Source organism: Solanum dulcamara, chromosome 8 (genome assembly GCF_947179165.1).
Source record: "Solanum dulcamara chromosome 8, daSolDulc1.2, whole genome shotgun sequence".
Lineage (NCBI taxonomy): Eukaryota > Viridiplantae > Streptophyta > Magnoliopsida > Solanales > Solanaceae > Solanum > Solanum dulcamara.
The window spans coordinates 63,893,001-63,920,995 of record NC_077244.1 but is presented as its reverse complement, the minus strand read 5'-3'; the positions used below and the strand labels follow the sequence as shown (position 1 = coordinate 63,920,995).

The following is a 27,995-nucleotide window of genomic DNA, read 5'->3' as shown; positions in this document are numbered from 1 at the left end:
AAATCAAAAAGAAAAGACAAAGAAAATAAAAGGAGTAAATAAAATCAATAGAAAAATAAAAGAGAAAAGACAATTAATGAAGATAAAAATTACGTGTTTAATTTAAATACAAAATAAAGAAAATAAAAAAAATTAAAAAGAATTAAAAACTTTAAAAAATATTTTTTAAAAAAACAATTTTTTACTTATTTTTAAAAAAATTAAAAAAAAAAAAATATTTAATAACGTGGCAGCAAGTGTGTACAACACACATTCAACTTATTTGGTTGAAGGTACCACGTCAATACAAATGTTACACGAAAATGTAAAAAAATGAGTTTGAAGGTAATATGACTGAAATTTTGCTTACAGTTCCGGGGTATTTATATATTATCCCTTTTTCTTACTCAATACAAAATTGAACTTATTTCTTTTATCAATTTGATTTGTGCACTCTGTATTAAAGTATGTAATGAATTCTTTTTCTGATTGTTTTTCCCACAGTTTTTTTTTTCATCTGGAGCAAAGCCTCACTCCCACCGGTCAAAAGTTCCGAGCGAGACACACCCAACTGCTCCAGCTCCGGCTACGGCCCCGGATCCAAAGGGGATCGTTACTTCGGGTTGAAAATTGGAATCTCTTTTTCCTCCGATTCGTTGCTTGCTGCCAGGAAGCACCGGGGGCGAATCACGCACCTGGCCCTATTAATCTTCCTTTTTCATCCAATTGATTTGAGGAGCTACTAACAAGAGAAAAAATGGCTGATGTTTGGGCATGGCTTCTCTTCTTCTTCATTCTCATTGCTCTTCTTGTCATGGTTGTTTTTCAGGTCTATCTCCTAAAACCTACTCTTTTCACTCTTCTTTTTTAACCTCGAAATTATCATATATTGCTACTTTGAGAACGACTTATTTAAAATTAGGGATTTAGTTTAGTTCAGTGTTGGATTAATTTGATAATGCAAACCTGATATTTGAATTGCATTGTTTTTTTCCTTTTTTAGTTGATGTGATTTCGCAGTCTACTGAAGATGAGATTTTGATTAAAAATTATTTTAGGTTTTTTGAATAATCATGTTGGTTTTAGCTGTAATAAGCACCTAAAAGATGTAAGCTTATGAAGTACTCCCCGGTTTCGGTTTATTTATTACACTTGCCGTTTTAGTCCATTTAAAAATAAATGTCACTTTTGTTTTTTTTGGCAAACTCTTTAGTTTCAACTTTTCATGTGACATATTTAAGGCCATAATATTAAATTATATTTTGGTACATTCTTCGTAATTTAAATTTAAGACCACAAGATACGAATGTGTTTTTTCTTTCTTTAACTCCGTGTAAAGTCAAAACATGGCAATGAAATTAAAACAGAGGGAGTAAATGATTTTGTAGAACCTCCACTTGGATTCATTTCAAGTTTTGAGTTCTTGTATATGTAATACGAACGAGAGCTTTGATGCATTTCAAATTGACAAGCAGTAGTGGCAACGTAATAAATGTCCAGAGGATAGGACAAAAATTGGGTTTAAATTAGTTGTAAGCTGTCATCCTAGGGATTATACTGAATTTAAGCTGGATACAACTTCTTGTAGAGTTCAGAGAATAAGGATTTTGGTCTTGTTCAGCTATCTCCTAGTTAAAGTACAATTGGTCGTGATGGAGTTTCATATAGGAGCTTGTCTGATGTATAAACATGTGTTGCCTACCTGGATGCTTCAAATTCTACCAATCAGATATTGGGTTTCAGGAGAAAGATTTACATCCTCTTTTTTTTTTTATAAAGACATCCTATATATACACAAACATATATGTTTACATTAATTTGGATAAGAACTATGAACTGTAAACTGCTCAGCAACACCATGTACTTGTTAGGTAGCTTTTATTGAGTATGGCATGATGAATCTGTATCTTCTGTTGAATATAGCATGCAGAAAACTGCAGTGAACTTGTATCTTTTTCTGTTTCTGTTTCTGTTTCTGTTTCTGTTTCCAAGATGAAGAAGTCTGACATTTGAAATGCGTTACAGCTGATGTGCTTATCAGATCTAGAGTTTGATTATATCAACCCATACGACTCCGCATCTCGTATAAATGGAGTTGTTTTACCTGAGTTCATCACACAAGGAGTTCTGTGCTTGATCTATCTGATAACAGGGCATTGGGTCATGGCACTTCTATGCGTTCCATATATGTACTACAATTACAGATTGTAAGTTTCTGATTGTCTTTTTGCTTCATGGCTGAACTGCAAATGAAATTAAGTTTTGATCCGATTCCGAATATCTTATCCGTGGATTACTGCATTAGTGGAAACACTGCTGAGGTAGCACATCAGTTGTTATAACATGTTGATGAGATCTCAAATATTTGTAGAAATGAGATTTGATTTTGTTCCTCCATTATGCTCCCATCTGCTGTGATTTTCTGCAACATTTGCTTCTGATTCCCTTTATAAAGTACTTTACATAGGCCAAGCAGTAAGCACCCATAGATTTTCATTCCTTAACATTGATAGTTTTCTTGGGATTTTTAATTGTCAATAAACTGTTAAATGAAGGGGAGCCTTGGAGTAATTGGTGAAGTTGCTGCCATGTGACTAGGAGGTCACGGTTTCAAGTCTTAGGAACAGCCTCTGGCAGAAATGCAAGGTAAGGCTGTGTACAATAGGCTCTTGTGGTCGGGCTCTTCCTCGGACCTTGTGCATAGCGGGAGGTTTAGTGCACCGGGCTTCCCTTTTTTAGTAAACTGTTAAATAGAAATCTGGTATATGTTTCTTTGCGGTAGTGAAACTTGGTTTATACACTTCGTGAGCAGTATCAAAATGTCCAGAAGAGACTTTTTTTCTATTATTTTTCAGCTTGGATTCTACTCGTCTTTCGTTGTTTAAAATTGTGGCAAACCCAAAATAAATAAATAAAATTGTTGTTTTACACAATTCAATATGGTAAAATTGGCGGAGCTCTTGAATTCGAGACTCACCACCACCTATCAATAAAAAAATTCACGTGCTTGCTGCTAACCTAATAAATAAATAAAACTATTCCCCTTTTTAGTTATTTGCTTTATAGATGAGTTGGTACATACAATTCAACAATGAATTTTCTGTGTAGGTATAGTCTGTGGAGTTATTTTCTAGTGTCAAGTTTATTAGCAAATCTAGGGTGTTGTTACTTCTCAAGTTTCGTCAGGTTTGCAATTGTGTGACTTGGCAGGCTCATATTAGCATGTGTGATCCTTTTTATTCCAGTTTCACATTGCTCAATTCTTAAACCTACCCACCACATTGAATCTGAACGAACCCTTGAAATTTAGTTCCATAGCTTTGAGTGTTCCTCATGGAACTGTTAAGAGTCCGAAATCCCAGTTGCTTATCATTTGATTGACATACTGTCGGTATGTCCACGAGGCAGAGTGGGACTTTTGAGCAAACTCAGGCTTCGACATGACAATTTAGGTTCCTAATGAGTAGTTTAATGTGTTCTTGGCAGTAATGTGAATTTGTAATGAATAAATTCTCACAATTGGCCTACTGATAGATGGCTTGAGCTACACTGTTGAATTTTGGAATTAGGAATCGGGGATTTTGTACGTCACCAGATATATTTGCAGCTATTTGTAAATTAGAACTAAGAATTTATCCTCTCTTTCCCAAAGGTTTCCCTGTTGACTGTCCATTTTCATATGTCTCTCCGTGTGCTTTCATAGCCTCTTCCTCTTTTTTATTTTTTTCTATCTCTACCCTCCGTATAGAAAGACTCGTGTTACTTCCCTGGCAAACGTGATATTACTTCCTGCCACTCTAGATCCCCTTTCAGTTTGCATGAAGTTGTGGTAACCTCTGCATGCTCGTTTCTTAGATAATTGACATCCTAGCCGTCTTGGATGATTTTACCAAAAACAATTTTAGATGTTGCAAAAAAAAAAAAATGCTTGCTCTACCAAGACCTCTGATTCTCAAGATTCCAGATAACCGCCCCACCCCACCCCCACCACCCCAGACAATGAAGGGGCACTGTTCATGTATGGATTTTTCGCCGAATCTTGCAGACCCCTTCATTGGTCAAATGTGAAGTATCAGGCAAGGAGTAAGCAAAGAATGTCTATTGCTAATGCTTGAAATTTAGTAGGCGTTTGAACATGAATTGAGTGACATTTGAAAAAAAGTACTGTACGTTTGTTGAAAAATGGTATTTAGTTGTGTTTAGACATGCAGTTCATTTGAAAAAAGGTTGTAGTTTTTGAGGGAAAAAAACTTCTAGGCGTTTGCTAAAGTCATGACTTAGAGAACTCTAGTTCTAGAAAGGCATAGAGAGAAGTCATATAAGCCGAGTTGTTTCTTGTTGTTTGAAAATGGAGGTTCTTTACTGATACCACCTAATAGACTAATTCAGAGATGAAACTAGCAAGTTTTCATGTGCTTGGCTGATTTTGTTAATAAGTCTTTTTCTTATTTATCTATCCCTTTTGTTAAAAAAGGTTTCCGTTGCTTACTTCATAAAAAAAAAAGGTTTCTGTTGAGCCTTTTACCAGACCAAAGAAATGGTAAAATTACTTAAAATATTGCTAGGATCTTTCATTATTGCTTATAGTTTATTGATGAAAGGAAATCCAGGGGGCATTTTGCTATGTGAAACTAGAGGAAACTGGAAAGACTATATTAAAGTTCTGTTAGGGTGGACAAAAAAGATAAGTCTTATAGGCTGGCTTGAATCAATGTTTGGTAGAACAATGGAAGTCCACTGAAGAGCTGGTATTTATTTGCAAAAAGCTAATGTAGATATAACCAATACTAAGTGGTTAAAAGATCTGCATTACATCCTAACTGAAACTGAAGCAGCCCTTTTTCATCCTTCTATTTCCCTATTTTCAAATGCATTCAAAGTGCCTCATATACCTGTATTCATTTATTTTATTTGATGGAACTTGTTAGTGCTTGATTCAGTGATTGAGATTTAATTAGATATCGAACATCTCTAACATTGCTGATGGGTTTCATCAAACAAAATTTCTTATGTTTGCTTCATGCTCTAGGTACATGAGAAGACAGCATCTTATTGATGTGACAGAGATTTTTAATCTGCTTAATTGGGAAAAGAAACAGAGGCTTTTCAAACTAGGCTATATCCTCCTCCTCCTCTTCATATCATTATTTTGGTAAGTAATTAAATAGTGCTTCATATCCAAATTTCTGTGTCTAAGATTAGACTTAAGATACCAAAGCAGGCATCCTTTTTTGTTCTTTTTATTTTGGCTAAAAAGCCTGCTATTTGTTACGGAACTTCTTGCAAGTAAGACACCTCTTGACCGAGAATGTATTCTACAGGTTGATTTACAGTGCCTTGGAAGATGATGAAGAGTCTCTATAGGTTCTATTGTTAAGCCAAAGTATAAGTACTCGGAGCTGCTGCATTTGCTCATTTATTCTGGCTTGTTCTAGTTCATTATTCTTGAAAGTTCAGGGTTTAGAGATAGCAGATTTGATTGCAGATTTGAAGCTCTCCCGTCCCCCTCCCTATTCAATTTTCGAGCAACTGCAGGTTTTCAGGTTCTATATATGTACTGCAGGGTGTGATTTTGAGTGACAATAGTACCTTGACCTTCACCAAGCTAAAATCCCACTATGCTGCATTGAACATGGTCTTCTGTAAGCTTATGTTGTCCATTTGGTTTTGCTCTCCATTAACACGACATTGCTAATTCAGGGTGCTATTAGTAGAATGCAAGATCTTTATCTTTAACCCTATTATACTTAGTCTTGTGATTTTGAACAAATGAAAAGAAGAAAATTGATGTTATTGCAATATTAGTTGATCTTCTTAAGATAAAAGCAGAAAACTGTGAAGATAGAGTATAATGAAGTGATGGATAATAAACAGAACAAGTGTTGTAATAGTTATAAGCATGTTTTCAAATTGATATGAACGCTCACTGTGATGTGGGTTAAATACGCTTTCACATTTATGTAGCTATAAAACTTTGAAATCTTGTAACATTAGATATGCTGTAACATTCATGTTTCTATAAAACTTCACAAGAAAGATAAAATAAAAAAATACAAAATTAATTGTTTGAATTGAAAAGGAAAACGTATTAGATAAATCAGAATATATAAATTATCGACTTAATTTTATCGATTGTGTCCCATATGCACTTTCCTTGTTATTAGTAAGAGTTATTCTAGACTTGCGAATTTGATAGGTACTAAGAACGATAAGAATTACCTTAATGACTTTATTTGCCTTCATTAGAGGATATTTAGGCATTTGGACATTGTCAGATTAATTTTACAAATGATCACTTAAGATAATGCACAAGTACCTCTTCCAATTATGCCCCAAATCTCAACTACACACCTTAATTTCACTAAGGTCCTATTACTCCCTCGAACTCATTTATTTTATAATTTCGTGCACCTTATTTGCATACGTGACACACTCAGTGAATCCATTCAGTTGAGGCGCATGGGAGATGTTTGGAAGCAGCAATGGCCAATAAAAATTGGCCACATGTAATAGGAACATTGAAAAAGAAATTATTGGGACATTAAGTACCTTTCTTCTTCTGTTTACATTTCCATTGTTATCTTTCCATTTCCATTATTCTCTTCTTTAAATTGCTCTTGAAATTGGTCATTGATTCAAAAAGCTAAGGTTATTTTTGTGTATATTCTTTATCTTTAAGCCTTTTTAGGTTGATTATTAGTTCTGATTTTAATTTTTATTCACTTAGGGTTAGAAATGACAAAATCCGAGTAGAATAAATTGTGTATGGATGAGAATGATCCAATGATGAATGCTAAAGTGCGATGCAAGCATGACATTTTGTTGCAAATGCAGACTTCTTGGTCAAATAAAAATTCGGGGAGAAGATTTTGGTCTTGTCCTCAATATGAGGCCACGAATTGCAAATTTTTTTGATGGAGAGACAAGGAGAGAGTTGATGAAAGATCTCAGTTTATTCTTTCAAGATTCATGAACAAGATTAAGGAGTTGGAAGAAAATTACGAGCGTGTTAAGACACAATTGGAACAGCTTCATAATTTCAATGTAAAAGAAATGGGTGATTTGAAAGAGAATCATATGAAGATGAAAAGAAACTCATGTCGAGTTTTTGTGAAATTTGTTTGGTGTTTGATGATTTGTGTAGTTGTCATCTATGTTAGTTTTCTAATCAAGTAGGTAAGTTGAAGAAAAATCAAATATATTTGCCATAGTATGTTATGTAATAGGGTATCCCTATGTAACAGAGCACAATTTTGTATGGTAATGAGACCTCTGTTTGCTCTACCATAGTATGTAATACATCTTTATTTTGTGTGATAATGAATTCAAATTTGTATTACGTGACAAGCAAAAAAATGAAAATACGAGACGTGGCAACTTATGAGAAACAAACACAACCTATTCAAATTATCTCATGGAGATAGAGTTTATTAAAATAAAGACATATCAAGTTGTTCACCAACAACCACATGTAAAGTTTGTAGATGTAGGAATTCAATGCACAGCCTGAAGAGGTTTTGAAGAGATCATTGAGCAAGTACTTTTTTCAGGCTTTGAAAAAACTAAAGCAATGGTAAAATCTCACTCATAAAATAACCAATTTCGAAACACACAACTCAAGAGCAAGACAAAGCTTCAACATTGCATTCAATATCAGAATTTCAGTACTATTTCATACATATAACAAAAAACAAGGAATAGTTATTTTTCCTTCAAACAAGAAACAAAATAGTATCTTAGTTGTTTTTCCTTCAAACAAAAAAAAAGTAATTTAGTGGCACCAAAATAGTTCTGAACAAACTCCATTGATATCAGCATCATAGTTTCCAAGGGTCTCGGGGCTGTGAAGAGGAGGAAGTATTCAAGTTTGAAGGCTTGGATTGATCTCTAATCTCCTGGAGCCTACCTTTTGTGATTACTTGATTTCCTTTCCACTTCAATCCACTTATTGATTTGAAACCAATATCTCTAGTTATAACTGATGATCTCAACACTCTTTTTGGTCTAATCGATAAAATTCTGCTATTTGACAGTCTAGGCTACAGAAAAATTAATTGTATAAGTTGAAGTTATTATTAGTGAACAAGCATTATGAATGCATCATAATACTTCCATTGAAAGTTTTGAACCCATTTTCAGCTTGAAACACACCCATTTCAGTTACTCATGGCCTTTTAATTTGGGTTGTGTTTCGAGCATCCTTTGGTGCAACATTTGCAGCATTTGAATTCTGGCCTACATCATGTGTTGTACTATCTTCAAAACATGTAAACCAACTTTCAAGTGGATGATTAACTCCTCTTGATTTACTTCTCATTCCCCTACCCCTTCCTCTATCTCTTCTAGTTCTTGGTGATGTTGATGTAGTTGGTCTTTGTTAAGATGAGGTGCAGTAGTTGTAGGTGCACCCTTTGATATACTTGCACTTGCACCTAAACCCTGCCTTGGTGATCTTGATTCACTTGGTCTTTTGTTAGAATGAGGTGTAGCGGTTTTAAGTGCACCACTTGATACACTTACTTTTGCGCTTGCACTTGCACCTTGCCTTGGTGATCTTGGTTCAGTAGTTCTAGGTCCGCCTCTCCTCCTTTTTGCAATTGGCTCACTTTTAGTACTTGTTGGTTTCTAATATAGAAAAAAACATATATATTATATTAGTTGATCAAATTTGAAATATAATTGACAAAATAGTAATATACCTTTGGTCTTCCCCTTTCCTTTCTTGACCTTAATGGTTTTGCAATAGTTGAATTAGTCGTAGCACTCTATTCCCTAGCAGTAGAACCAACTCCATCAGTCCTTAGCAAATGACATCTTCTTTTGTTGCGACCTTTAACATGACAAAGACTACATGTCATAGTTACATAAGTTTTTGGCATTTTATCAGACACCCTAGTTTCTCTAGCCTCTTTCCTTCTCAACTTTCTAGGCCTTCCTGGCAACTTTTTGATCATTGGTGGAGCAACGACAAGATTTGTTGATTCTGGCCACATTGGCATGTTATTCATAGGTTGCATGAAATATGAGTAAGTGATCAGGTACCTCTCTTTAAAGTAACATGGATGAACGAAATCATGTGGATCATATTGCTTACGCAACATTACAGTTAAGACATGTGCACATGGTATTCCCTTCAACATCCAAGATCTACAACTACACTCCCTCTTTCTCAAACACACAGTGTGTTGTTTGTATCCATCCACAACTTCATATCATGTTACCCCATCAAACTCAATGCTACACCTCATTGACTTATCAATATTGGCCTCCAATACTTTCATTTTCATTGGAGAGAAGTTGGTTACCTAAGAGTTTGGAAATTCACTTAACCTAGCTAACCTAATCATGACCTTAACCCTTATCTCTTCAGGCATGTTCATAATGGTTTCATGCATTGCCGACAAGATCCAAGCATTAAAAATTCTTACACATAATATTATCTACTGCATCACACTTGACTTCGCAATTAAAAGACATTTTGCACCAATATTCTTTATTATAGTAAAGTAGACCATCCACTATATTCTTACCTAATTTAGACAACCCTTTCAAATTTTCTTTGAATTCAGCTTCAAAAGTATTCCTAGCACACTTCCAGAATAGATTCTTCCTTTGTAGCCCCTCTAACTCTTTGACCAATTTGCTAGGATATGCCTAAAACACTTTCTTTCTTCACAAACTGGTAACAATTCCTTAATAGCTATATCCCAGTCCGTACAAGTTATAACAAATATTACATAATTTATTTGAAAAAAAGAAAAGGAGTGAACCAACAAAATGTAGTAGTATTTATCTTCTGCATATTTGACATGATGGTGAAACTAGTTCCATCTCCTAATACCAAGTCTTTATGTAACAAAGAAATAAACCAACTCCAGCTATTTTTGTTCTCATTTTCTATATAGTCCAAGCACGTGGAAGCATTTGGTTATTGCCATTCTTGGCCACTGCAATAAGTAATTGACCCCGGGATACTCCCTTCAAGAAACAACCATCCAACCCAAGGCATTTTCTACATGACATGAATGTCATCTTGAGTGCTTCAAAACATATGTAAAATGCTTCAAATACTGGCATGCCAAGTTCATTAACTTCACCAAGCTTCACCACTTAAGTACTTCCAGGATTAGACCTTAACAGTTCATCCTTATAATCAAGAATTCTCCCAAACTCCTTAATGTGATCACCCATAATTTCATTCAGAATTTTAGCTCTTGCTCCTTTAGTTGTGGTCTTACCAACATGCACTTTGTATTTCTTCCTGATTAACTCTTGCAACTTGAACACTCTATTATTTGATTGTTCAATTACTCTATCTTTAAAAACACTAGTAAGGAATTTAGAGTCGCACAAGTAATTTCTAGAGCTACTCTGACATAGATGTACTTGTTTGTAAGTCCTGATAACAAAGTTATTAGTTGCATGTCAAGACTTGCATACAATAACCATTTGCAGTTTTTCTTGCAATATCTTACTCTTACTCTAGTTGGCTCATCCACATACTTCTCAATCTGCACCCTTCTTTGAATTGCATATTTAGTGACTGCCAATCTAATCTTTTTCACACTTTAAAAAATCATACCCAACTGCCACACTATCATCTTACCGTTGGGATCAAATCTAACATTATCTGTGGTATGTTTTTTCCTTCTTGTTTTAGGCAGCTTTAACCTCATTTTTCACCTTCCTCAAGACAACTATCATCTGTGTCAGTTTCAAAGCTACAAGGATCAAAACTTGCATAATATGGTTCATCACCCTCTAGCCTTCCTTTTAAAGTATTTTTACTAATAACAGTCTCATCAAATTCAAAATCTGGTCCAGCATTACCACATGGTATTTCTTCAGTGTCTACAGGTTTTCTCTCTCTTCTTTTCCTCCTCAAAAAGGATCTTTTCTCAGCCCTAAGCTTTACTAACTCTTCATGAACATCACTTTCATAATTGTCATCTCAAAGTAGTTCACTATTTTCAGAACCCCCATTATCATTAGTTGACTCATCAGATCCTTTTACAGAGTAATCCCTATCTGCAAAATTTGATAGATCATTATTTGAAGCTGTAGGATCTGATATAGAAGGAATATTTGAGGTAGTATTTAGATACACATCTACCCCATTTAAAGCAGCGTCACCTACTTCATTATCTTCAATATTTTGAGTAGCACAATTTTCAGTGGTCCCAACTTTATTAAAAACTGCACCAAATTCCTCCTCAAGCATGTGCACATATACATACATCCAAAGTAGCCCCACTTTGCAAAAAATTACACATTGCCAATAGAATATCATCATCATCAATATTTCCTAAAATGCAACTGTTTGGTGGCATGATACTCAATTTGCAATTTGAGTTATACCCTAGTTCTTTAATGTAGTCTTTAATCTCAAAATATGATATTGTATCCATATCAACATTTTTAAATCCACTCACTAACCCACCCACATATCTTGCTTCCTCACCTTCAAACAATAAGGCCCCATCATGATAAAACTTTAAAGTAATAAATGTAAATTCACTCATACCTATATTCATAAACATAAACAACAATTAAACACAAATCACTAATAGACTAAAAAAGCACACACATACACACATATAACCCCAAACAGATAATCAAATGTCAAAGTAAAGAAATCGAATTCAACTAATTAAACGTTTAGGAACAATCATCCCATCGGGAACTTAACCTTGAACTGGAACAATGACATTGAATTATATTAATTGACCTAACCCTGTACAAACAATATAATGTATAATGTCATGCTCTTAAGCCAAAATGTGAAAAACATTAATCTTTACAACTAAAAATACAGTTTAGACACACCTATAACCCCACACAAATAGACCAGACACAGAAACATCAATCTTTTTAGGATTAGGTCATTTACTGTAACCCTACACATACACAACACCCAACTCATATTTGCCTTGTTAAATTAGGTTATTTTACTTTAATCCCAGACAGACACAATACCCGATTCATCTTTGTCTTCTTGTCTTTTTTACATTTTAAAAGGTGAACCCACACATACACGACTGAATAACAAACAATAAAGAAACCCTAACTCAAAGATCGAGTAACATTCCAAAGATCGAGTAATATTACGAAGATCGAAATCTATATTTAACACCAGAACATAAACCCTAACAAATGAGTATAAAGTTACATTTCACACAAAGATCTAAATCTATATTTAACATAAACCCTACAAAATCTAAGTATAACACTAACAAAAAACAAAATAAATGTAAGAAAAAACTAACCTTTAGTATAAACTCGACCAAGATTAGATAGTGTTTGAATTCGACTACGACCAAGATTAGATAGCCTTCGAACACTGAGTACCTAAATCAAGTTTGAATTTCTAGAAATTGAACTTCGAACACCAAGAACAATGGCGTTTCAGCTGGTAAAGTCGACTCTTTGGTAAAGTTAAAGGGGATTTGGTAAAGTTAAAAGGGAGTTAAAAAGTTAAAGGGGAAATAAAATGTTAAATGTAAAGTTAAAGGGGAAGTCAAAAGTTCTTTCATTATGGGGTCCGCACGTGTTTACAACCACGGCAAGTTAGCTAGTTCAGTGTGCCACATATGCAAATAAGATGCACGAAATTATAAAATAAATGAGTTCAGGGGTAATAGGCGTTAGTGAAGTTAATGTGTGAAGTTGGAATTTCGGGCATAGTTGGAGGGAATACCCCTTTATTTTATTATATCAAAGTATTGATATGTTATTAATTGAAAAAGTAGTTGTATCTCTTATTTATTGAAAATGAAATAAACTCTCCCATCTTTCTCTAAACTCTTGTATTTCCATTATCCTTTAACTGTTTAGAAGCTATTAATCCATTTTTAGTTTCTTATGTACTAATTCAGGAGTGTGCTTAGTCGATTAAAAACACAACATTGGTATCAGAGCCAATCAATTCTTGAATAGCAACACAAATCATGGCTGCAATCATCTATTACCAAGAATTTCAGCAAGACATCAAGAAATTCATAATTGACAGCATGGTGGTTTCTTGGAGGAGATAAAGAACATGCTTGCAATATTCCTAACAGGTATAATATCGCAAAATCGAGCATGACCTTCAATAGGATCTTACTCTTGGAAAGGTAAATAAGTTTGATGTACAATCTTCTTTAAATAAAGATGGACAAGATGAAAATTCTGAAAGTAATAGGGAAGGTCTACAATATCAAGGAGAAAAGAAGGTTTTGGAGATGACCAGAAGAGAGTTAAATAAGAATAATATGATTCTTTATACTGTTAATTTTGGTGAATATTTTGTAGTATCATGTTTGATTATGGTTGCTCCTACAAGATTATTAATAAAACCAGAATACCATCTCAAACTAAAAAAGAAAACGTTCTTTCTTCCCAGATCTTTCTTTATTTCTAAAAAAGAATTTCATCTCTAATCAAACATCGTTATATAATGTAAGACGAAGTAGTCTAGAATGTCTCATCTACTACTCTCATATGGGAGAGGGGCGAATTTAAGGCCAGAATATGGAGCACAAGAATCTATGGTCTCTCCTAATGCATTTTAATCTTCTTCTTTTTAGTGGTCCACCCATGTTCTACAAATCCTAGATTCGTCCATGAGTGTGGACACTTTTCCCTTGTATCTGCATTCTATGAATGTATAATCCCAATACATATACTATGATGAAAGGGTAATTAATAGCCAAAGACTTGCCGTGAAGGCAACAATATAAGACACAAGTCCCGAAAAGTCAATGCTAAAATATTTCGTGTCGCAAAGGAACTGCAACAGTTCACATGCATTGCCACGAGAAGAGGTTTGACACTTGCTAAAACTAGAAAGGAAACCTTAACAACAAATGGAAATTATCTTTTTCGGGGCCATTGTACTTCCCCAATTCTAATACGAAACACCAGATGGGAAGGCAAAAGAAGTACTTTCTAGAAAACTAGTTCAGATTACTTAAAAGACCTCACTGGATATGGATCACTAGGAAGCGAATGATATGCAGCTCACGTCTACTCATGCTAATTTCCAGGAAGGATGCAGCCCACAACGATCTGAATTCATAGCAACAAAGAGAAATATGCCAAACTATTATAACTGAAAACCACTGTGTTTGAAAGTAAGTTCAATAATTTGTTCACAAGAATATTACATCTATTTGTTGTCAAGAACAAAGTGATTCCTATTGAATAAATAGGACAGTGAATAAAGGAGAATCAATACCTGCACAGGACTGGCAGCTACCAATAGACCGGCAACTCAACCACCAATGATACGCCCATCGAGGCTTGATAGAATCACACTCATTCCACCATATAGGCTTCTCAGTCCTCCAGTCTCGGAATGAATAAATGATCTAGAGAAAGTATATCATACTGGCTCTATTGGAAGAATGGCAGAGTAAATTTATACGCAAATGTCAACCAAAGACAATAAACTGATAGAGAAATCACGTTTTCTTTTATAATGCCTATCACAAAACCTATTCGAGGGACTTGGATGATACCATAGTCTATATGTACAAGAAAACACACATGGCCCACACCCAAGGCAGTAAAAGAATGAAAACAAAAGTTTTAAGGTAACAAAAGCACCGTGCCTTAGAATAAAAAAAAAGTACACCAATAAGATCAATTTCCTCAATGACATTCTTTCAACAAATGATATGCCTGCCGTTAATGTGATTATTCATTCATCAAATAAGATCAGCGCTCTCAATCTGATTAGTCATTCACATTATTAGAAAAGATCTAGTAGTTTCCAAAATTAACCTATATTTTACCTAGAGATACAAAGATAAAACTGAAAAGTGGAAGAACAAAAAAGCTTTAATATTTAAGCGAATACTGAGGCTGAATACTTCATCAATACACTAATAACGTTTCCTGACACCTAATTACCAGAATTGCATAGTATCACATTATTTCATAGGCTAGAAAAGAACATCATGTAAAGGAGCCTCACGTGTAGAACAAATGTCTATGGCTCTTCAAAATGATATTGGCACAACATAAATCAGAAGATTAGCCATAACAACAACAAAGTAATAAGATGCAGTACCTCAAATGTCACTATACCATCAGAAGTATTTGGTTGACGAAATGTGGCACTGGAGATTACATCAGTTGCTGAGAGAATACATATTGACCAAGACCCTTGTTGAGAGAATGATAAAACCTTTGTGATGACATCCTAAAGAATTAATCAAAATATGAGAAATTTGTTATTGAGATGTATTGGCAAACAGACAATTCACTCCCTTTTCACAGTGTAGGGTGGAGGTGGTTTAAATTACATTATCATTGTTAAGGCAAAAACGTGCATGCACTATCATTTCCAGGTATTTCAACTTTTCTGAAAACCCATTAATCATCAAGTTTGTTTCTTACAAGAACCCATTAAATGCGATAATTTGGAGAAAAAAATCAGAAATCTAGTATAACTAGCAATGTAAAACGGACTGGAAAAGAGATACATCATATAAATATTAAAGAAAGATGAGAAGGGGATTGTACATGCAACTCATATCATGCAGATTTAGTCGTACTATAAAGAAAACTTTCACAGGTACAAGTTTTTTTGATAAGGCTTCCAGAGTTACTAGATACAGCTAACAGTTTACCTCTCCAATATAAGCAGTGATAATATGGGCTGTAAGTTTACGACAAACTGGGCTAGAAATCCTTTGATCTGCATAAAGGACTTAGTATTAGTAATGTAAAATGACCCTTCAAATATACCAACAATCAACTAATAGAACCATATTTCATAAAATTATGTTTATGACAATTTTAGAATATTATCTATAAACGCTGACAAAGAGAAAGAAACAAATCTCGATTAGTTCAAAAAAGACACTGTTAGATTAATCAGGTGTGATACTTTTGTAAAAGAAAATCAAAATAGTAAGTTCCCCGATAAATGAGAAGAATACTCGACGAAAAATATTATATATTAAAATGCACAACCACTTCTATTTGTGAAGTGTGATAAAGAAAAAAATAGAATCTAGTGAATTGGTGATGAATAACAGACAAATTAGACTTGAAATTATTAAAAACTACTCGGATTTAATCATTACCAAAACTGTAACACCCCTTAAAATGTTATTGATTCATGGATCCTTTCATTCATGAAGTCCAAATGAATTACCAAAATTTTCTATTTAATTCAAGCATGAAACTTTATGGATTTTCATATCATGATTCCAAATGCAAAGATTATTAAATATTTAAAGTTTAATTACATATATTATATTAACTTATATTGGCTTTTAAATGCATTAAATTGTTGAGTTATCAAAAATCCTTATATGAAGGCATGAAAAGATTTTGATCATGTTCTAAAGTATTTTGATCATGTTCTAAAAGTATTTTGATCATGTTCTCTCATGCCTAAAGTATTTTGATCATGTTCTAAAGTATTTTGATCATGTTCTAAAAGTATTTTGATCATGTTCTCTCATGCCTAAAGTAATTTGGGCATAACTTTTCATAGGATGGTCCAAATTAGGTGATTCAAATTTCTGAGTAACCACAACATCATTACCTACAACTTTCATGAAGAACATATCTTAAGATTCGGAGTTTAAGTAGATCAAATAAATTGATCTTTGCAAGACATAGTGCTGTGACAGAATGGAGTGTTTGTAGAATAAAATTCATATCTCGATGTAAAATGCTCAAAATTGGATGATTCTTGAACTAACTGAAACTAGATTTCTATATCTACAATTCTTATGAGATACCAAATCCTAATAAGGAATTTATTTTATTCAAACGCAGCTTCGAAAATGGATATTCCGTTAAAAGACATTTCATCTCACCTACCATACAAAGATCTAGAACCATTTGACATCATCCATGACATCAAAATTCTTCATTGAATTTTCAAGATCATCCTTTATGATTATGTTTATTTATTGTTAGGTCCCTCCTCCACACCTATAAATACCCATCTTATTTCCTCATTTTATTCACCAAGCTTTCTTAAGCAACTCTTCTCTCTATATACTTCTTTACTCCTTCTCAAATATAGTTTTAGTTTTAGTAGTATAAAAATACTACTCCGGTGATTCTTATACTCCGGATAGTACACAAAATAAACCGGCGAGAAGAAAAGGCTAGGGATCCAAGAGTGTTCCAATTCGAAGTAAAGCTTCCGATTTAAGGTATGTAAGGCTTTCATAGCATTGAATTGAGTTCGTCCATGCGCCCAATATTTAAATTAATTATAATTGAGTTATAGTTGAGTTTTATCCAAATCTTGAATTCTAAATGAATTAATTCTTCTTCTACTGAGTTTGGTATATTTATGCATTAATATTATTATTATTGGAATTATTGTTCATGGCTACTTTCCCATGAATCCTACTTGATTTGATTTTCATGAATATTTTTATACATGTTTTGAGTAAAGATGTTAGCTTTTTATTATTTTCATTGATAAAAAGAAAGTTATATGAATTAATACTATATATGTATTTTATTGAGTTTTAAAAGAGCAAAAGAGTTGAGTTCTAATGAATTTGAGCAAATGATATTTTGAGAAAGATGTTTTGATGAGATGTAAATGATGTTTTTTTTAAAGTATAATGATTGATGAACATGAAATGAGATGAGTTTGATGATTTAAATTAAAGTCCAATGAGACTAGATGATGAGTTTAATATGAGCACATATTTTGGGAGTAGTATTGAGCACCGAATTGGGTAAGAATTTAATTAACTCAAACCCCAGAACTACGTAGCCAGCGTAGGATGGAGGCTATGCCTCTTAAGTTCCAAAAAGAGGACTTTGATGAGTGGATCCAAGATGGTGATGTCCTTTACCCTGGCAAGGTATTGGATGGATGTGGCAACGACATCGCTTCGTTGTATCATCGCTAGCTCATAAGTGATGGTTGTCGGTTAGAGAAACTCCCAACTGAGTAAGCATTGCTTATTACTATTATTTCTATTATTATATTTTAAACTTGCATTACATATTGATGTTGAGATGATGTTGAGATGATGTTGAGTTCTGAGCTGAGTTTTATTGAGAGGAGTTTCTTGATATATGTCCTTACCTTCCTGCCATTTTACATACTCGTACATTCCACGTACTGACGTCATTCGACCTGCATCGTTTTATGATGCAGATACAGGTGTTAGAGATCCTCAACAGGCGCATCGTTGAAGATCATTTCTTTTCGGCTATTTGGTGAGTCCTTCTTGTATTCGAAGAAACTCCTTATCCTTTTATTATTGTTGAGTGTGATGTTTCTTTTGAGGTAGTCATGGACATGTCATTGGCACCATCTAAGAGTATTAGAGGCTTCATAGACAGAGTCTGATGATGTAATCGGAGTAGTTCTCCTTAGAAACTACTTTTTCTAAGAATTATCTATTTTTCCTTTGATTATGACAAGCCCACATTAGTATTCTTAAGTCTTCCGCTGATGAATAAATAAGAAATGAGACCAAGTGGTTCTCTCAGAAGCCAAAAATGGTCTCTGAGTGCCGGTCACGTCTAGGGTACCCTCTCGGGGCGTGACAAAAACCATGTACAATTAACTAAAAATCTAGATACATTTTCCCAGACCACTATATGGAGTATATAAATCATATTATTCAAGTTTTCCACACATATACCTGATTCTTATGATAAAATTAAGTTATTAACTCAAATAAGGAATCAAAACCAAAAAACTCATAAGAAGCCTACTAAATCTTTTGACTGACTTTGCAGATGAGCACTTATTGATATTGTTATCAGATTATATCACTGCTAACTGCACTGTGAGAACTGTTCAGCTAACTTAAAATGTCAGCTGACCTAGTCTCATTTTTACGAAAGAAAAAAATAGTTGCTACTGATTGGACAATTATGTAAGCCCGAAACAAGTTAGTTGAATTGGAATGCTAGCAGAAATCATAGTACGTGGAATAGATGCAGTGTTAGACTTGAGCTCTTTGACAAATTGGTAAGACACATGAAGACCAATTTTTTAGGCCGAAGCCCAGATTCAAAGCTGGGAGGGGAGGTTGTCTTTTTATCCTACTTAAATACCAAATTTGTGTCAATGGAAGGGTTCACACACATGACATGCACCCACCAATCACACTCTGGCTACATCCCTACCACTAGGGGTATACATGGACCAGGTTGGTTCGGATATTTTACAAACCAAATTAAACTATTTGTGTCAGGTTATTAAATCTATAAACCAAACCAATAAAAGTCAGATTTTTCGATATTAATTTTTTTTCGAGTTTTTTGTTTTTTTTTGGATTTTTCGGGTTTCTCGAGTTTTTCATAGTATCTAATAAAAAGCACAGAGCAGTGCTTCTTAAAAAGAGTTCTAGTACAAAATATCAACATATAAGATGGAGCCAAAACACTGTTTGAAGTTTTAACTTTATAATATAACTTTATAAGATGGGTTTTTTTGTATATTATTTAGATGGCTTCTCAAATCCAAATCTAAATGTAAGAAAGAAAACAAAAATTATAAAAAAAATTTAAAAAATATTTATAAATTACATTTTAATAAATATTTTTATGTATAACATAATTTAAAAGTAGTATATCTATAATCGGATCGGATTGAGTTCGATTTGACTCTTTTTAGTTAAAACCAAACCAACCCTATAATGATCGGATTTTTTTTCCAAACATCAAACCAAGTCAAACCAAACCACTAGTCGGGTTTTTTTTCCGATTTGGTTCGGTTTATTGGTTTGCCCTTTACAGCCCTACCTACCACTGAACCAAAACCTTGAAGGCTGCAGGAGTAGAAATTTTGGCAACAATTTACATTTTTTAATTCATTTCGATAAGATGAAATTCTAGCATGGTCAATCGATAAATTTAATGACTAGATAAGAAAGTTTGTCAATACTAAGCGTCCGACAATGCATAAATATGGAATCTCATTGGGAGTGATAGATGTATACAAGACAGTGAAAAATTGAGTTGTGATTGCATGACTAAAGGACCTTCTAGCGAAGTGAAAATCCTTGGGTACCTTATATACTCTGTAACGTTCTGATAGCATATAAAGAGAAAAAGGAAGAAAAATAACTCATCAAATTAAATGATGAAACAAGACTCCTTATATAAGATTTTAAGGTTATACTTGAAGTTAGTTTATAAAGTTGAGATCAATACATAAATTAAGAACACCATTTAATATTAGATAAGACATATACCTCTAAAACTATTTGGTTCATCAGTGACAACGTGCTTTTGGCTACGTGTTCTCATTGCTCCCTATACAGTTCATGGTGGAATGGGGCGGTTTCCTTAAGGTTAAGGGGGTGAGATGAGATCTAGCCATATATTTATAGGCATCAAGCCTCAACCTAATTGGCCTCCGCAAAGCATGTTTTATTAGGTCTTCACAGGGCCTACACTACTGCTAGTCCGCACTAATAGATGAAGTGATTCAGGCCCAATAAGGAATCCAACTTATAGACGGCTCAATCATAAAATAAGATTTATTTTATACTTTTAAAAAAATTTAAGATTAAGTTAATGATTGTCCAAATGGGAGAATGTTGGAATTTTCAATAAATGTGGACTAACATTAACTTAATTACTGCCATTTATTAACGGCCTAAATAAATATAGTTGGTGAACATGATTGAGCTGTCTATAAGTTAGATTCCTTGTTGGTCCTGAATGACTTCATCTATTTGTATGGACTAGCAATAGTGTAGGTCCCTGAACATGTTTTGCGGAGGCTCATTAGGTCGAGGCATGATGCCTATAAATATATGGATAGATTCTCTCGTCTCCTTAACCCAAGGAAATCAGCCCATTCCACCACGAACTATAGGAAGAGCAATGAGAATATGTAGCCAAACGGACGTTATCACTAATGAACCAAATAGTTTTAGAGGTATGCGTCTTATCTAATATTAAATGGTGTTTTTGATCTATGTAATAATCTCGGCTTTATAAATTAACTTATAAGTATAACCTGAAAATCCTATATAAGGAGCCTTGCTATCTTGTTTCATCATTAATTTGATATGAGTTATTTTTCTTCCTTTCTCACTTTATATGCTATCAGAATGTTTGAGAGTATATAAGGTACCTAAAGACTTTTGCTTCACTAGAAGGGACTTAAGACATGCGATTACAACTCAATTTTTTATTGTCTTGTATCCATCCATTACTTCTAATGAGAGTTTTTATTTATGCATTGTCCATCTTGTTGCATGCTTAGTGTTTTGACAAATACTTCTTATCTAGTCATCAAATCTGTTGATTGACCACGCTAGAATTTTATTTTATCAAGATGAATACAAAAATGTAAATTGTTGCCCAAATTTCTATTTCCTCAGCCTCCATGGTTTTGGTTCAGTGGTAAAGGCATATCCAGAGAATGATTGGTGGGTGCACATCACATGTGTGAACTCTTCCATTGACACAAATTCTGGTATTTAAGTAGGAGTATGATAAAGAGACAAGTCCATCTCCCCCTCCCCCGAGCTTCGAATCTATGGACTAGGGTTGGGCCAAAAAAACTATTCTTCATGTGTTTACACATTCAATCAAAGAGCTCAAGTCTAACAGTCCAATCTATTCCACGCCTCTCACGTACTGTGATTTTAGCTAGCATTTCGAATTTAACTGACTTGTTCTGGGGCTTACGTAAACCTCTAATCAGTAGCAACTAATTTTTTTTCTTTCGCAAAAAAAACGCCAGGTCAGCTGACAATTTAAGTTAGTTGAACACTTCCCACAGTGCAGTCATCACATAATTCTGATAACATTACCAATAAGGTGCTTATCTGCAAAATCATCAAAAGATTTAGAAAGGTTTCTTATGAATTTTTGATGTTTTGATTCCTTGTTTGAATTAATAACTTAATTCTATCAAATTTATCATAAGATTCAAGGATCAGGTATATGCATGGAAAATTTAAATAATATGATCTATATACTCCAAATTGGGGTTTGGGAGAAGATTTTGATAATGATTAAATCCAAGTAATTTAGATTTTTTTCATAATTTCAAATGACCTAACTCCTATGTAAGGACCGACTTGTATGTTATTCATAACCAATTCACTAGATGTTATTCTTTTCTTTATTACACTTCACAATAGAAGTGGTTGTGTATGTTAATATGTAATATTTTCCATCGAATATTATTCTCCTTTATTCATTATAAAGGTGGTAATGGGAGAGAAGGATTGTTATATGCTTTATTTATTATAAAGGTGGTAGTGAGAGAGAAGGATTGTTATATACTAATGTATTTCAGAAGGGGAACATACTATTTTGATTTTCTTATAACGGAGTATCACACCTGATTAATCTGAATGTGTCTGCTTTAAATTTGCAATAAACTAATCGAGACTTGTTTCTTTTATATTTTCCTTTTCTTCTCTTTGGCATTTGTAGATAATATTCTAAAATTGTCATAAGCATAATTTTATGAATATGGTTCAGTTAGTTGAATGTTGGTATATTTGAAGGTTCATTTTACATTACTAATACTAAGTCCTTTATGCAGGTCAAAGAGTTCTAGCCGGTTCATGGTAATCTTACGGCCCATATTATCACTGTTAATATTGGAGAGGTGAACTGTTAGTTGTATCTAGTATTTTTGAAAGCCTTATCAAAAAAGCTAGTCCTGTGAAAGTTCTCTTTATAGCATTACTAAGTCTGCATGATATGAGTTGCATGTACAATCCCCTTCTCATCTTTCTTCAAGATTTATATGATTTATCTCTTTTCCAATCTGTTTTACATTGCTAGTTATGCCAAATTTCTTTTTTTCCTCCAAATTGTCGCATTTAATGGGTTCTTGTAAGAAACAAACTTGATTATTGATGGGTGTTCAATAAAATTGTAATACCTGAAAATGGTAGTGCATGCATATTTTTGCCTGAACAATGACAATGCAATTTAACACCCCGGCCACCCACTACTATGAAAAACGGGTGAATTGGAAATTTGTCAATACATCTCAATAACAAATTGATCATATTTTGATAAATTCTTTAGGATGTCAGCATGAAGGTTTTATCATTCTCTTAACAAGGGTCTCGATCAATATGTATTCTCTCAGTAACTGGTGTAATCTCCAGTGTCACATTTCGTCAACCAGATACTTTCGGTGGTAAATTGACATTTGAAGTGCTGCATCTTATTACTTTGCTCTTGTTAGGGTTAATCTTTTAATTTATATTGTGCCGTTATCATTTTGAAGAGCCAGACATTAGTCCAAATGAAGGTCCCATATGTTGCCATCTCTATTTTTTGCAACTATTGAATCTGGATCTGTAGCAAATAGGAAGAGCCTAGGGTGAGACTCTTTCAAAGGAAGATTAAGTAACTATCTATCTTTCTAGAATTTGACATTAGTACCATTCCCAACCCTAAGGACATCTCTTGAAAGAAATCATCCTTCATGTTGTCAATGTGTTTCCAAGGTCCCACTCTATGTGGATCTCTGCTCTTCGTACTGAAAGTTGTCTTGTCTTTCATATTTAGCAATAACAACCTCCTTTCATAAGGCTGGTGATCCTTGGCTGAATCTCCACCACCATTTTGTTAGCAAACTCTTGTTATGTTTGCTAAAGTCTCTTAAGCCTAGTACTCCCTGTTCCTTAGGCCGTAGAACTCTTTTTCACTTCACCAGATGAAAATTATGCTCCTCACTGATCCCTCCCAAAGAAAGGATCTTCTCAATTTGTTCAATTTGCTAATGAAATGGTGAGACTCTTTCAAAGGAATCTGGATCTGTAGCAATTAAGAAGAGCCTAGGGTGAGACTCTTTCAATGGAAGATTGAGTAACTACCTATCTTTCTAGAATTTGATATTAATACCATTCCCAACCTAAGGACACCTCTTGGAAGAAATCATCCTTCATGTTGTCAATGTGTTTCCAAGGTCTCACTCCATGTGGATCTCTGCTATTCGTAGTGAAAGTTGTCTTGTCTTCCATATTTAGTAATAACCACCTCCTTTCATAAAGCTGGTGATCCTTGGCTGAATCTCAACCACCATTTCATTAGCAAACTCTTGTTATGTTTGTTAAAGTCTCTTATGGCTAGTCCTCCCTGTTCCTTAGGCCGTAGAACTCTTTTCCACATCACCAGATGAAAATTATGCTCCGCACTGATCCCTCCCAAAGAAAGAATCTTCTCAATTTGTCCAGTTTGCTTATCACGTCATACCTCAGAAACATAAGTATAAGGGATATAATATATGTCGGAATGTTACCCAATACAATGTTGATTGTGTTATCCTGAATGTTTGATTTGTTGTATTAAAAATAATATATATTGCCTAATTTCTAAGAATAAGTTATTTGTTTACATAAATACCCTCCATAAGTGTAAACGATATGAAAAGTGATGCATAAATTATTATTTCATCCAGAGGGAGGGATAACTTATCCCAAGACTAAATATTAATCCTGGGATAAATTATTGCAAACTTTGCAACCAAACAAAGATTAAGGGGTAGTAAAAATTTATCACAGGATTATCTCACTTTATCGATCACACCAAACGTGTCCTAAGAGTATAACACAACTAGTTTCCTCATAAAGTTAATATGAGCCTTAACAATATTACCCCTTTGGGCGGATGATGGGAAAATATTCCAATAATAGAAATTTCATCCCCTTTATGCAGACACATTTACTAAACTAAAATATTCTCTTCTAAGGCCTCATAATAACTTCGGGCAAAATTATGATGAATGTGATATAAGGAAATTAATGGCAACTAACAATATTTACCCCTTTGGGCAGGTAACGAGAAAATATTCTAGTATCAGAAAACTCATCCCCTTTGGACAGATGAATTTTCTAAAATAAGGTATTCTCTTTTCCGACTTCACACTCCATCATCAAATTAAATCCCACAATAAACCCCCTTTTGGGTAGGCTATTGTATGTAATAATTCAATAAAAATCCCACAACTTGGAATAAGCCTCCCAAATCAAAGTAAATATATTGCTTTGGAGCACACTATTCACTTTAAATTACCAAACTAATTCAATCCTAGAGAAAAGCAAAAATGTGCCCAACCATACGAAACATGTATGCCAATAGATTCACAACATGAATTTAGGGTCAAATAACGTATCACATTCCTTCTATCTTATAGCTCAAATTATATTCATCAATCCATAATAAGATTTCAACAAAGCATGTCATAATCAATTTATCTAGTTAACAATATTTTAACATCACGAGAGTATATCTAGGATAACACCACATATAGTGACTTGACAATTTATTTATTCAATAACATAATCCTTTAAGATATGCTCACAATATTATGGAATATTACAATCTATCAATCTCTTTATATATTATTAGTCTCTTGAATTTCCAGAATGAGAAAATACACCTCATAATAATTTTAAATAGAAGGCACATAATTCAACATTTATGATCAAACTCGTGATTCTAAAATTAGATTTAAAAAAATCAAGACACAAGAATGAATAGGTATGTACCATATTATGCAGAACGCCAAACATAATACTTCTTCATATGAAAGTATTGCCTATAAAGTTAGCTGCCAAGACAAATAAATATCTCGAGAACTTGTGAATCAATTAGATCAATCTTTGTTATAATAAAATCACGTGTAAAGAGATTATCACACTCTTACGAATTAAACGTGACATGGTGAGACTATACTGGGCTTGTTGTAATTTTCAAAATATTAAGAATTTTGTACTCCTACACCAATGAGTACTTAATGCCATGTAGTACTAAGTGTGTGGCTTAAGATCAATAAAGTAATAAGTGATTTCCCTAGCAAGTATTTATATAAAATACTCAAAGTGTGTATGAGTTAATTGCTCTTAGTTTTCACATTTAACTTTGATGAAATTTAATTTGTATTAGTGATTAAAAAATAAATAACAATACACCCACCAACTAATCATAGTTTAACTGGACTCAAATTTACATACATATTCCAAAATGTACGTGTCTTTAGAGTAGAAAATCAGAGTATGCTTCAAACCACAATGTAATGAATTTTCTTGTTTTATGATATTATGGTGGTTGTGCCTTTACCTAGAACTTCTAATTTCAATTGTACAAAATGGAAAATTAAGTTGTTTAAAAATGGCTCTTAATTGCCTATATGATGCCTTAAATTGATGAGAAAATTCAATATAATTTAACCAAATTGCTTCATAAATGCAACTTCACGTTGTTGCATAATTGAAGTTAGGAACTAATTGGACCAAATATGCCGTTAAAGTATGCGTGTAGATCCAAATATGTCCTTATTAGTCTTATGTTAAGTTTTGTGTGAAATAAAAGTATTTTTGGTCCAATTAAGTAATGGTAGGGGAATGATTGGGCCAAACTATTAACAAGGAACAATTTGGTGAGTTTTGCATACATTAAGAGTAATTTTTACCCTTTTCCATAATTTTAATAGTTACAGATATATGAAAAGTTGTACTCAAAGAAAAAAAATGTTTTGGTTCTCCAAACAATAGTAGTGACATTATTCTTGGGGCAAAGGTATGAAATAAGAAAAATAAATTTGTTTATTCAAGTAAGGGACTTCCAAAAACTTTAGTTACTTAGAATTCACAGTAGGAAGTAAAAGTAGCTGAGCCATCAGGTAAGAAATGGCATTTAACACAACCCCTTTCCTTTATAAAGCAGTATATTATGGAGGTTCAGACTAAATCCTGCCATTTATCATTAAGCAATAGATCAGTGAATGTACTTGTTTCGTTAGTCTATTCCTAGCAGCAGGGAGATCACTATACCAAATCAAGAAAATCAACTTCCACAGTTACACTCATGTCCAAGTGACATCTATAAGTTTAAAATTTCCCATTTCTCAGACCAACCCAAAAAACCCCACCCTTTGACATACAATACTTATTCCCATCCGGTGTTTACACCTAACTGACCAATTAACATGAAGAATCAACAAATCAGAGTGAAAATGCAAGTTACATAATCATAGTTAAGTTTTAAAGAACTTATATGCGAGACATATGTCTTATATTCATTAGTTTGATGTAAGCAACCACAGATGTAATGCAGATAGAAAAACAGAACTTGTGCACACGAAACAAAATAAGTTCTACTAATCCAAAAGGTATGTTTTTAATCTTTACCTGAATTCGCAACATCAACTTTGGGCTGATACACCGTAATGGCTGACCCAACGTTTCTTTTTCGACGAAAAATCGATCACTTGAGAAGGTGCAGCGGATGAAATTGGCTTTACAGAAATAGGCGTGGCTACTGACCCATTTTGGTCCATCACTTCTGGGTCTACCTCGGTTTTTCTTCTGAAAAGTCACTGCCGGTGCTGGTGAGACACCCACGCCCCCACCCGACTGGGTTGCTACTGCTGGTTGAGCAGATCCAGTCACGTGGTAGTCTGATGAAGCATCTGAACCCACCATTGTAACTCTACAGTTAATCATACTTTACCTTCCTCCTTCCATTACACCCAAAAATTCACCAGGAATATTAACAAAAAAAAAAAGAAGAAATTCTTTTCTGCTTCTTGTACACAAAATTTCATAATTTTCCTGTATTCCAAACATCAAAAAAAAGTTTTAAAAAAGATACCCAACTATCCAACAAACTAAGCTTAAGTTCTGATGAAGTTTGAAGACTTACCGAGTTCAACAGAAGTACTGTTTCGTTTTTTTCCAGAAATTTGAGAACAATAAACACCTAATCAACTACTGGCTAAGTCAAATATGCCCCCTAAACTATAGCAAAACTATTCACCGATTTTATTAAAAATATTGCTATAATTATTGTTGGGGGAGGAAGCACCACAATTTAAGTTTGATATGATGAAAATAATGAAAATAAATTGGACACGAGAATTTTACGTGGAAACCCCTCTAAATGATAGAAGGGAAAAACCACGGGGTAGAAGGATCTCACTATAAAAATATGGAGTACACATGTTACATTCCGTATTTTTGCATTTTGGATTATTCGTAAGGTAACGATTATAAATTCAAGGACTTTTAATTTTGAATTTTAAAATGACATGATTC

The 27,995-nt window shown here is 33.7% G+C and overlaps 1 protein-coding gene and 2 long non-coding RNA genes across 4 annotated transcripts; 1 reads left to right on the top strand and 2 right to left on the bottom strand.

The window, feature by feature from the left end:
• Positions 1-407: 407 nt before the first annotated feature.
• On the top strand, positions 408-5,723 carry LOC129901419 (protein cornichon homolog 4-like). The gene is made up of 4 exons (XM_055976585.1): positions 408-808; positions 2,005-2,186; positions 5,009-5,131; positions 5,301-5,723. Exons 1-4 carry the CDS (start codon positions 737-739, stop codon positions 5,341-5,343), a joined length of 420 nt encoding a protein of 139 aa, XP_055832560.1. The 5' UTR covers positions 408-736; the 3' UTR covers positions 5,344-5,723.
• Positions 5,724-7,595: 1,872 nt separating this feature from the next.
• LOC129901522 (uncharacterized) lies at positions 7,596-12,493 on the bottom strand. Of its 2 annotated transcripts, XR_008769849.1 has the most exons (3): positions 12,246-12,493; positions 8,679-11,007; positions 7,596-8,604 (listed from the first exon to the last, which is right to left on the bottom strand). It is a non-coding gene; the product is annotated as an uncharacterized LOC129901522 (long non-coding RNA). The 2 variants fall into 2 exon arrangements; XR_008769848.1 differs by lacking the exon at positions 12,246-12,493 and having other exon boundaries at positions 8,679-12,235.
• A 78-nt stretch (positions 12,494-12,571) lies between these two features.
• On the bottom strand, positions 12,572-27,680 carry LOC129901523 (uncharacterized). The gene is made up of 6 exons (XR_008769850.1): positions 27,604-27,680; positions 27,090-27,512; positions 15,597-15,664; positions 15,035-15,166; positions 14,198-14,355; positions 12,572-14,028 (listed from the first exon to the last, which is right to left on the bottom strand). It is a non-coding gene; the product is annotated as an uncharacterized LOC129901523 (long non-coding RNA).
• Between the last annotated feature and the right edge of the window lie 315 nt (positions 27,681-27,995).

Bases quoted from the DNA above. Each gene is read 5' to 3' on its own strand.
- LOC129901419 (XM_055976585.1), top strand. From the start codon at position 737: ATGGCTGATGTTTGGGCATGGCTTCTCTTCTTCTTCATTCTCATTGCT. The intron at 2,187-5,008 runs GTAAGTTTCTGA...TTCATGCTCTAG, and splicing joins ATGTACTACAATTACAGATT to GTACATGAGAAGACAGCATC. The intron at 5,132-5,300 runs GTAAGTAATTAA...TGTATTCTACAG, and splicing joins CTCTTCATATCATTATTTTG to GTTGATTTACAGTGCCTTGG.